The sequence below is a fragment of the Fukomys damarensis genome, unplaced genomic scaffold, assembly GCF_012274545.1.
Source record: "Fukomys damarensis isolate Sample0158 unplaced genomic scaffold, DMR_v1.0_HiC HiC_scaffold_21, whole genome shotgun sequence".
Taxonomy (NCBI): Eukaryota; Metazoa; Chordata; class Mammalia; order Rodentia; family Bathyergidae; genus Fukomys; species Fukomys damarensis.
The window spans coordinates 19,411,775-19,424,000 of NW_022900933.1; the positions used below are offsets into that span (position 1 = coordinate 19,411,775).

Genomic DNA, 12,226 nt, shown 5'->3' on the forward strand with positions numbered 1-12,226 from the left:
CAGGCGTGCGCCACCACACCCAGCTCAGACCACTTCTAAGAAGACTTAACCTGGGAAAAGAAGACATCAATTTCCTCAGGCCTAAGGTTTGTATCTCTACTCTTCACCCTATATACATCTAGAGTCAGAGAGAAAAGACGGGGAAAGAGAGGCAGGGAAGAAAAGGCAGAGGAAGAGAGGGAGAGGGAGAATGCAAGCTGTGCAAACAGTCTTGCTCACCATCCCATTCAGTGAGCATATTCCCTCCACGGAGACAGGAATCTGCTCTCTTGGCTAGTCTGTTTCCACCTGCTTTTTCATAGCATTAAACACTCCACTTCCTGGAGAGGGGGGCTACTGTTTGGATATTTTGTCAGTCCTGGATCCTAAACACAAGCCAATGCTGATATCCAACTGAAGAAAAAGTACTTTGTTCTTCTAAGGATACACTGTCAGTGCTGGATTTACTAAATGATAACAATGTTGGTTTTACTAAATGATACAATGTGGCTTAAAAATTTAAGGAATTTTCCTAGTGGTAAATTATACACAGTTTTCTTATCAAGGTTACATGTAAGTGATCTGTAATTATTTAAGAAAAAAATTTCCAGGTGTGGTGGAACACCTGATCCCAGCATTCAGGAGGCTGAAGCAAGAGGATTGCTCTGAGTTCAAGGACAGCCTAGGTTATATAGTGAGCTCAGGATCAGCCTTCAATACACAGTGAGGCGGTCCTGTCTCAAAACAAACAAAAACCTACACCATAAGAAGTCAGTACAATGCTGGCAATTAAAAAAAAAAAGAGAGGTGGACAGAGGAGACATGCAGATTCAGCCAGACCTGGCTTCCAGCCAATGTTCCATACAGATAAGTTAGGTAGGACACCTCTAGAGCCCTTAAACTAATAAAACAATTGGCACATCATGGTTCTAAAAAGGAACATCAAATTCCCTTTTAAATATCAAAATTCATCTAGAAAAATGGTGGCACACCTTTTTTTTAATGACTGTGCAAACTATAGTCCAGAGAAATGTAAAGTAGGCTGGCGTGGGGTATAGTGGCTCACGGTGGTGGAGGTCCAAAGAGTAAAAGCTCTTCATACATTTTCCAGGCTGTCATCAGACAAGACAGTAGTGACTGGACTATCAAGGCATGTTCTCTCCTGTGAGATAGCCATGAAGAGTATTCAGGGCAGAGCAGGGTGGTGCTGGGCAGAAACAGCTAGAGGGCTTCAATAGCATGAACGATACAGCAAATACAAAGAGGGAAAAATCTAATCCCAGATACACTAACCCTGGAAGACAGATACAGATCTTTAATTTAAAACCAAGTAAGTTTATTCATGGAGAAAACAGTAACAGAACACCCTTGGGACATTTTTAGTTCAAAAGTGAAAACTGCATTGAAAAACCAAATGGGAGAGTCTGGAGACTTAAATAAGTGTAAGTACTGTTGTTTACTTTCTTCAATTTTCATGTATTTTTCTTTAGGGCAAAAATAATGTCTGTGATTACTTTTTTTCAAGGCAACAAGATTTCCAGTTCTATTGTCTTCATGTGCATAAAATTTATCTGCACAGCCAGAGAAGATGCAAGAAAAGATCAAAGGATTTGATGACAGCAAAGTAATTCTAATGGCTGCTTCATGGAATCACAATTTTACCACAAATTGCCAGCTGCAGTGGATGGCTGGAGTGGGTAACATATTGCCGTTAATAAAACCTGAGGTATGTAGACCCCACAGACATGTAAACGCATATTTACCTTCCTCGGCTGCAACGGCAGAGGCCGAGAGGGCTGTGTCCTTCCTTGATATGATCACACACTACTCCAAGTTACCTAAATAGGACTGGACCATGTCAAATGCTTCTCTGAGCAAGGTGTGATCAGTTTAGTCTCTGGAATGGGTTCCAAGGCAACAGTGTGACCACGATGAGCTCTTACATGTTTGATCTGGGTTCATCATGTTGGTAGGAGAGTCCATGGCACTAGAAGACACCCGCCCGAGCAGCAGAAGGGGACCTCCAAGTCTCAGCTGTCAAGGTTTAACCTGGCCCGTTTTACGTGGCTGTTCTGGTCATCCAGATGGCAGAAATCTGGGGTAACATCTCTTTTTTGCTCCTCCACCGGTTCCAAAGGGAAGTCCTGACCTGTGGCCAGTACCTGTCTGACTGTCATGTTAACGCGAGCAGTCCTCAAGTAGCTGGCACACACCTGCCAATCCTCTGAAGAACAGGGCTCTACCACTGCACCATGGGGGAGGACAGCTGGGAGTGGCGTCTCCAGGCAGTGAGGCAGGCCTTCTCCCTCAGGATTTGGAAGGACTCGAGGAACAGCATGGTTCAACAGGCGGCTGGAACCTGACATTACCATAATGTCACCACTGTGCATAAACATGGCTGTGGGGGCCTCATCTCTTTTGAGGCCACCCAAGAGAAAGATGGCAGACTGTCCGAAGCTACAAAAAAAAAGAAAAAGAAAAAAAAAGAAAAAGAAAAAGAAAAAGAAAAGAAAAAGAAAAGAAAAAAAAGAGAAAAAGTAAAATGGAAGTTTGTTATAAACCAGTTATGAAAGTTGCCAACTGAATTATTTTGTAATTTCAGCTTGACATATTGCTTCCAAATCCTCATTTTTAAATTGGGCTAAGTGCTTTCTCTATGTCTCTGAGTGACCTATCTATGACCTGCCAGCTACAAGTCTGACAACCCACAGACTGTCTGCAGAGCAAAGCTTGATGCAGTAAAATAAGCAAATGAAGAACTGATTTTTAACACTGTCTATGTAAGTTTTATTGATGTATCTTTTAAAATTTCAGTCTTGCAATAAAATTGTAGGAATCATTCACTTATGTATTTTATTCCTTTAAAGATAAAGGCAATTAATAAGGGGCACGCATTTCTTGAGATACTGGTGCAGTACTCTGCACAAACTGAAACTGATGTTTAGGGAGACAAGGAGAAAGTTTTCAGGCTTTTGTGTTTTGCTCTATATTTTGTTCTACTATTCCAAAAGGTTGCTCACTTTACTTTAAGGCCTTCCATTTGTCTATTACACAGAGCACTAACAATACCTTTCATCACAAACCACATACTCCATGGGTCTTAAACAGAAACAGTAAATGTAATTTGGTCATTACTTTTTTTTTTGGTACTGGGGATCGAACTCGGGTCCTTGCACTTTCGAGACAGGTGGCCGCACCACTGAGGTAAACCTCTGATCCATGGTCATTACTCTTAAGAGCTTAGAAAGACCTGTCGTGTAAAGGTACAAGATCCCAATAATGAATGCAACTGTACTGTATACCTAAAATGTACCAATAAACTCAATGAGGAAAAAAAAAAAGGCTACTTTTACTTTATGATATACTGTTAATGTGCCCAGAAGTGAAAGACTTCAGAGCTATTTAAAAAAATTCATGTCTTTATTTTAAACTTTAAAAAAAATCAATGGGAAAAAGAAAAAAATAATAAAAAGCAACCCAGAATCCCTGGAACTAACTTACCTGAATGACAACAGGGGCCTGGAATGATCCAGTTCAGATCTGTCTACATGGATGCCCAGTGTGGAGTCTAAGCGGTAGTAATTCAGGATGCCTGCTTCGGCTCGGAAGCCCTGAAACCCACAGGCAGCAGCTACTTGCTCTGAGAGGAAAGCCAGGTCAGAAGGGAAAGGTGTATAATGATCTGCTGAGTACTTCTTTGATAAAAGTAGGGAAAAATAAAGAAAAATAAACAACGATCTCAGGAACATGGGAAACTGGCATATGAATAATTACCACTTTAAAATCCTCTAAGTTACCAAACAGTATGAAATACAGGGTGTCTACCCATCATCTACTTTTTTATTTTTTTTACAAGGTTGAGAATCAAACACAGGGCCTCATGTATACCAAGCAAACATTCTACCCTTGCTTGGAACCCCATCATCCATTCTAACAATGAACTACTCAAGATATTGAGCACCTACTAAACAATAGGCACCACGCAGTGCACAAATTCATACTTCACGAAGCCTACACATGAATGGTATAAACCATTTTCTAGTACACTTAAATCCTGCTTAAAAAGGCAACTCAAAACTGTTGCTGTCAAGATACCTAAAGAAATATGTCTAAATGTAATGTAGTATCCTGGATGAGATTCTGAAACAGACGTATATGAGCTAAAAACTAAGGAGCTCTGATGAAGTATGGACTTCACTGTTATAATGTTCTATTACTATTGGTTCATTAATTGAGACAGAGGTACCATACTAATCAAAGATGTTAATAAGTAGGGGAAACTGGGCATAGCATCTTGCTATACCATCTTCTCAACTCTTCTGTAAATTTAAAACTATCCTAAAATAAAAAGCTTGTTAAAATAGCAACTCAAATACTATAGCCAGCCTGCATCATGGCTTAATACCAATTTCAGAGATCAACCCAATAAAATGACATGCTTAATACATCTGAATTAAGTTTGACTTATACCATGGCTAAGGCAGGGCCTTAAAATGGAAATATTTTCAGCACTTACTTCCCTAAACTCCTTCTGTTTTTACCATTTAAGGATTATAAGTGCCCCCACCCAATAAACAAACGTTAAAACACTCTCTAAAAGATCTGAAGAGATCCAATGTAATTCGCAAAACTAAAGATAGAGATCATAAAAGTTCGCTCTATCACTTTAAGCTTTAGTTTCTTAGAAGATTAACCTGTCTGGGTGGCTATTCTAGTTCTAGACAGCTTGTGGTATAATGGAATAATTAGCTTTTTGGCATTTCAACCCTAACCAAACTATCTATGTATTTTTTAAAATTGTATACTATATTTTGTCCAACGCCTCCCTCAACTTTCACTATTTTGATTATTCAGAAATTTTGGTAATTTTCACTTTCCATTTTCTTAGCAAAAAAGGATATCTGTGCTGGGCGTGGAGGTGCAAGCCTGTAATCCCAGCACTCGGGAAGCTGAGGCAGGAGGATCGCTGTGAGTTTTGAGACCAGCCTGGGCTACATAGTGAGTTCCAGGTCAATCTCAACTACATAGTGAGACCCTGTCTCAAAAAAAACAAAAAACGAACCAAAACAAACAAACAAAGGCTAACTTTGAGGTCCTTAAAAATAATATGAGGAAGCCGGGCGTGGTGGCACATGCCTGTAATCCCAGCACTCAGGAGGAAGAGGCAGGAGGATATCTGTGAGTTTGAGACCAGCCTGGGCTACATAATGAGTTCCAGGTCATTCTCAATTACATAGTGAGACCTTGTCTCAAAAAAAAAAAAAAAAAAAAAAAAAAAAAAAAAAAAAAAGGGCCGGGAATCTAACTCAGTGGCACCATGCCTGCCTTGTAAGTGAAAGGTCCTGAGTTTGATCCCTGACACCAAAAACACAACGCTACCCCCAAACAACAACAAAAAACCCAGTATCAAATAAAATATTAAAAACAACAGCTACCTTTTTTTTTTTTTTTTTTTTTTTTTTTTTTTTTTTTGGTATCAGGGATTGAACTTGGGTCCTTGCACTTGCAAGGTAGGTGGTAGAACCACTGAGCTAAATCCCTGGCCCAATAGCCAACTTTTTTTTTTATCTGCTAATGCATATAACTGCTTAGAACAATCAGGCACTAGAATAATCACTTAATTCTCACACATACTTTATGAGACAGGCATTATCATTACTGGAAGCAGGAATCAAACCTAGACTACCTCAAATAAAATCACCTGGCCACTTCCCTAAACACAAATACCTTGTTTAATATGTATCCATGAAGATAAGAATTATATTGTAAATATTTTTAAAGCAACACTAGTCATTAATTGGATGTTAATGTTTATCATTAAGTTGCTTGCTAAAGAAACAGACCCTTTAGCAGAGAAGATGGTCTCTACCAGTTTGTTTTACTCAGATTATCCTTAGAGTTAGGCCACCCACTTGGTGGCAAACAACTCACTGCGAGGAGAAGCACTATGCTGCTAGTAACAAAAGATGCAGTTTTTTGAAGTATAGAAGATAAGACGTTGTAGCTCAAGAAAACCTGGAACTTTCTTAATTGTAGGAAATTCATTCCCACCCTTCTCCCAGCCAGGCATTTATCTGGCAGCTCCTGGCAGCTAAAGCTATCTGGATCTTGAAAGTTCATTCTCTTTCGCGCTTTTTTTTTTTGATCATTTTCAGACAGATTCTCACTATGCAGTCCAGGTTGGTCCTGAACTATGTAGTTGGCCTCGGACTTGAAGAGATTCTCCTGCTTCAGCCTCCTGAGTGCTGGAATATAGGCATGTGCCACTGCACCCATCCGAAAGTACACTCTAAGAATACTCTTAATTATGCATGACTTCTTTTATTCCAAGCAGATAATATAATGTAAAAAAAAAAACTGCTCAATAAACTAAACAATAATGGAAATAAAGATAACTGAGAATTACTTTTGAAAGCAGTAAAGAGAAATCTCTGATAGACTTTGAGAAAGCACTGATGACTCTAGATAACTCCACGGTGTATGCAAAAATTTTCTCTTGATAAATTATTTATTCCTTTTGAGATATATGAAGAGAGCTTTCTAAAACAGAATAGGTGAAAGAGATCCTTTCACTTTGTCTTTGCTATGGTAATGATACTTGAAGCTTGACGACACACCTACACACACACCAAGTTGGCCCAAAAACCACATAAATGGAAAACAAGTGAATTTAGAAAAGAAAATGAAATACCTTACTGTCCCAGTTATAATGGTAGCCTAGGGTCACCCAACGCAGTTTCTCTAATAAACTTCGAGGTCTCCGTTTATTCACTTCTTTATACCTGCAAAGATAGGCAACAAAAGAGGATTTATTAATCTTAAATGGCAGCAATAGCCCTTTGTACATCTCTGGTGTCTAAATTTAGTATTCCACAGTATAAGCCAAGCCAAGGCTTGGTAGGGAAACGAGAACAGAAAATTGAGTTGATCAAGAATACAGTTATAAGCCGGGCGTGGTGGCGCATGCCTTTAATCCCAGCACTCGGGAGGATGAGGCAGGAGGATCGCTGTGAGTTCGAGACCAGCCTGGGCTACATAGTGAGTTCCAGGTCAGTCTCAACTACATAGTGAGACCCTGTCTCAAAAACCAAAAACCAAACCAAACCAAACCAAACCAAACAAAAAAAAACACCCCCCCCAAAAAACAACAACAACAACAAAAAAAGAATACAGTTATGGTAAAAAAAAGTCTCTAGCATCTCAATAATGATCAAACAAGGATAATAGGGAAAAATATGACAACAGGAATGTCTTTACCTGTCAACGGGAGATGAGACCAGGAGCGCTATGGTCAATGGAAAATAGGGCTAACAATATGTTCATGTGCTGAAAGGGGGGCATGATTAATCACAGTTATTACTACATCTATAATAATGGTAGTTTCTCAGAATTGCAGGTTGGGGGAAAACATTTGGCAAAATATAGTATATAATAAATAACTGGTTTAGCATGACTTCCCCGACCCTGTGTAACATAACTTAGATAATTGAAGCTCAGCTAACAAGGTACCACTCAAATGATTTGGTTTCTGCCATTCCATTGTTCAAATCACAGGAAGTTTCAGCAAAAAGAGAGGTGGCCTTTCTGCAATTTTATTATTACTGATTTAATCTATGGGATTAATATTCTTCTATAGAGGAAGACTGGTTCATCTCTAAATTTAATCTGAGTATTAATTTTATTTAGTTAAGTTTTCTCTGTATAATTTACACCATTAACCAAATCTATGTATGCATTTGTTTGAAATAGGGTCTCTCTATGTAGCCCAGGACCAGGTAAAAATTATTTTTGGGGTACTGGGGATTGAACCTAGGACCTTGTGCATGTTGGATAAGCACTCTAGGGCAGTACTATATCCTTAGCCCTGTTCATTTTATTTTGAGACAGGGTCTAGCTAAGTTGCTCAGACTGGTTTCAAACTTGTGATCCTCTTGCCTCAGCCTCCCAAGCGCTGAGAGGGTGTGTGCTACACACCTAGCCTCAAAGTAGTACTTCAATACTGGTGTAAAGCTTAGTACCAAAGTGAAGAGCACAGACTTTCAGTGTTACCAGAATTAAGAAAAAGGTGGGCAGGTATTTAGCTCTGGTGCCGCCCACTGCCTTGAAAGCACAAGGTCCTGAGTTCGATCCATGGCACCACACCCACACCCACATGAGAGAGAGAGAGAGAGAGACAGCGAGCGAGCGAGCGAGAGCGCTCACAGTCAGCTGTCTAATCAGTAATCAGTTAAGGCTTCATGGTAGAGCTGGGAGTTGCACCAGAGAATGGCCAGCATTTAAAGAAGCAGTGATGCAGTAGGCAACATGGCTGCACTGAAGAGCAAAAGTGAAGGCCCACACTGTCAGTGGCACTCATCTTGATGTCTGACAAAGAATTTAGAATAGATGCTATCTTTTCTGAGTTTACATTCTAAGGACATCATCACAGACATATATCAAGACCAGCAGATACAAAGAATGGAACAAACAAAATATTGATTTATTTAAGACATGTGAAAACAAGACATAAAGCAGATTTGACTGCTAACCTTACAAGAATGATCCTTGAACAGCATCTGCAACCTGGACTTTGGTGGGTTCACACAGTTCCCCAAACTGCTAAGAGTGGCTCACTGTACCTCAACTGTCTGTACAAAACTATGGCTTATGTTGAGTTTCTGACTTCCTTCTAGTGTCTAGATTTATACATCAGAAAATGCTGCTTCCATGACCAGACTCTGATGAAAACCTGGGCAATGAATTTCTCTGGCAGACACTTCACAGAATGGTTACAGCTCACTGCTAGGAGGATTAAGCACATCCTGTGTGACTTCACAGAAGTCTGCACCTGATTTTCCCTGTACTTTTGCTCCATGTGCCTTTTCCCTTTACTGATTTTTGCTGCTTTCACTGTAATAAATCTTATCTGGGAGCATAACTATATGCTGAAGTCCATGAGTATTCCTGGAAAATCACTGAACTTGGGTGCGGTATTAGGGACCTGCAACCTAACAGGAGACAGTTGACTAATAATTTAGAGAAAAGACATGTAAGGCCTGGCCAGTTACTGACACTACTTAATCTAAACAACGGCAACATAACAATATGGATAATATCCATATAATATTTAATATTCAAGCTACATAATGTAGTTATTAATACAACCTACGTTCTACCAATGTTTATTCAGCTAAAGGTACAAGCTCCTTGATTTACTCTTCCATGGAACATTTTCCTTCAGCAGCCTGATAAAAAAATAACCTCTTATTTCCGGACCTGTGGATTTTGTTAATAGAAAATTTCTGTACCCAACTCCTTTATTTAAAGGTAATCAATCTCAGGTAGAAAGGCTGCTGACAATTTTATGGATACTGGAGGATTTTCAAAGGGAAGGCTGAAGTCAGTGGGGAGAACACTGGAATCCAGTACTGAGTACAGAACATTCCTGAGTTTTATTTGGTCAAGAGAGGAGCTGTATAAAAGCTTCTACAGAATCCATGCACCCTAGTTTTTCTTAGTGGTGTGGCGGTGAATGAATGACACATGTGCCACAGTTGCTGTTTGTTATCACTATCACAACTCTATGAAGTTGGCCATCACTGGCCCGGTGGTTCTAAAACTTTAATGTGCTTTGGAAGCATTTATAGGGCTTATTAAAACTCTGATGGTTGGGCCTGCATCTACAGACACTGATTTAATAGGTTTGATGCGGGGCCCAACAATCTAAATTTTTAACAAGTCCCTAAAAGACACTAATGCTACTAGTCCAGGTGTCACAGTGAGACCCACTAGTCTAGCCAAAATGAAAACAAAACAAAGCTTCTATCTCTTTCTAGCTCAGTAATAGATTTTATTCTTTTTTCCTTTATGGTACTGGGGTTTGAACCGAGTGCCTTGCACTTCCAGCCCCATAGCATTTTATTCTTGACAAAGAATCCATACTATTATGGCAGAACCAGACAACCTCAATCATAAAGATAATAATAATGAAGATCTGAAATAATTCAAAAAAGAACATTTCTCTTTTACCTTAACTATATCAAGTGCTGCTTTTTCCCCCCCTGGTACTGGGGATCGAACTCAGGACCTTGCACTTACCAGGCAAGCACAGTGCCACTGAGCTATATCCCTGGCCCTTTTTAAACTATATCAAATGGAGAAAGGCTGTGAGTTCTGCCTTATGTTACAGAGGTAGAGTGGTACAAAGATGTAACAGAAGCTAGTCTTACTTTCAAATGTATTAAGCCTAGACCTCATAATAAAATATATTTACTTAAAAACTTGCTTTGTGCAAGAAAAGCTGTGATCTTTGAATGTCTGTGTCATTCTGAGGGGAAAAAACACAAATATCTTGTGTAAGGCTTTAGTCACATAGGTGTAAGATTCCACTCTTCATTTCATATTCTTTTCTGAAAACATGATTTTAATTTTTACCATTGTGTTTGCTGGAAGCAAAGTAGCAACAATTGTGAACATTTGTCTTTAATATGTGAGAGACCAACCAACCTTATGTATTTCTAGTCTTAGTACTACCCTACTGTATTTGTGTGTGTGTGTGTGCGTGTGTGTGTGTGCGTGTGTGTGTGTGTGTACTGTGGTCAAACTTGGGACCTTGTGCTTGTGAGGCAGGTGGTGGAACCACTGAGCTAAATTCCCAGCCCAAGATCCCTCTCATTTCTATGGGTTTCTTGAATAACAAAGATTCCAAAAATTCCCCCTTGAATTTGCACATTGTAAGACCATATTTAACATGTTCCTAGATAATTTTCAAGCATAAAACAATGAGGAATCACTGAAGTGGGTGTGCTCTTCTCTTTTTAAGATAAATTTTCCAAAAGAAGACAAAGGACCATTGTTAATGGAGGTCCCATATCCACCTGGAACATGGTGCAAAGTATGTTGGCACCTAACATTACTTTAAATCTTTACCCAGTTGTCCAAAAGAATGTTTCCAAGAATGAATGACTCTCATTATTGGTTCTCCAAGAAAACACAAACATGCTACACTTCCTGTCTTTTTTTCCAGGCATCAGTAGGATGATAGTTGGATGGGCTGGCTACCATTTCCCCTGGTGAATGTGCTTATGCAGCAGTTTGCTCATTTTCTCTCATGGATAAGTGCATCATGTAATATGGCATTTTTCTCAGCAATCGTGTTCTATAGCACTGCTTCCTAACTGGGTGGAAATGAACTAGTCTGCTCATCCACTCCTTGTACAGTGGGCAGTCTGGGTGCCATAACCAAGCACTGGTATTTCTCTTTCTTGCAAGGAACATTAGTGATTCACTGGGAGGCAAAATTATTTAGGACAGAATAAAGTCTGAAGAGCTACGATAAAAACCTTCAAAGTCCTACATAGGTATTTTTTTTTCAATTATTTTTAAGGCTTGGGAATTGTCTTTCACAGCTGTTATGGTCTAGGTCTAAAATGTCCCTCAAGTCTCATGTGTTTGGAGGTGGGACCTGGTAAGAGGTGAGTCAGAGGGCTGTGACCAAGCAGGATGTATTCTTGACCCTGGCTCCTCTCTGTTCTCTATTTTCTGGCTGCCAAGAGGTAAGCAGCGATCAATCCACTATTCCTTTCCACCATGCCATTTTTTGCCTTGGAGCCAGCTGAACATGGACTGCATACCCCACAACTGTGAGCCAATTAAACTTCTCCTCATTTAAGTTGACAGAGTTGGGTATTTTGTTCCAGTGATGGGAGAGTGACTAACACAACAACAGCTCTGAATATTTCCCTCCAAGACCAAAGCTTTGTTTCTTCCTTTTTCCTATTTTCTTATTTCCACTGAATCTGAACTTCAATTTCCTATCCCTAGAACCCTATTCTTTCTCTTAGAAATGAGATTAGTGAGGTGGCCAGGGGTTGTTACCACCTAAGTTTTGTAGGCTGTGGGAAAGATTTTAGATTTTTTAAAAAATGTGACAGTGTCGTACAATGAAGAATTTGGCTGACCTTTGTCTCTGGTTTTTGGAAGGGAGCTTCTAAACCCTTGGGATTTCCTGAATGATAGGAGTTACACCATTAATCATGGTAGATCCAAAGCACATACTCCTTGAGTTTATGCTAATCAGATGATTCAGGATGTGGGGTGCTCACACTAGAAAGACCAATCATGTGAGCAGAGGACTGGGGTTTTACGATGTGTATTAAGAGTACCTCCAAAATGGGTGGGGGACTGTAGACCGAAATCAATTATGTGGCTAATAGTTCAATTGATTGTGTCTAATGAAACTCCAGTAAAAATTCTGGATGCTAAGGCC

General features: G+C 39.6%; 1 protein-coding gene across 2 annotated transcripts in view; it reads right to left on the reverse strand.

The window, feature by feature from the left end:
* Positions 1–12,226, reverse strand: part of Alkbh1 (alkB homolog 1, histone H2A dioxygenase) — a 24,220-nt gene continuing 11,994 nt past the window's right edge. Inside the window, exons 4-6 of one of the 2 annotated variants that reach the window (XM_010645587.3) lie at positions 6,671–6,761; positions 3,481–3,671; positions 1–2,436 (exon numbers count right to left, since the gene is read on the reverse strand). In XM_010645587.3, the coding sequence (XP_010643889.1) occupies positions 2,010–2,436; positions 3,481–3,671; positions 6,671–6,761 (709 nt within the window). In that variant the 3' untranslated portion in view covers positions 1–2,009. Of the gene's footprint in view, positions 2,437–3,480; positions 3,675–6,670; positions 6,762–12,226 lie in introns of both variants that reach the window. The other variant, XM_010645586.3, reaches the window with a different exon arrangement.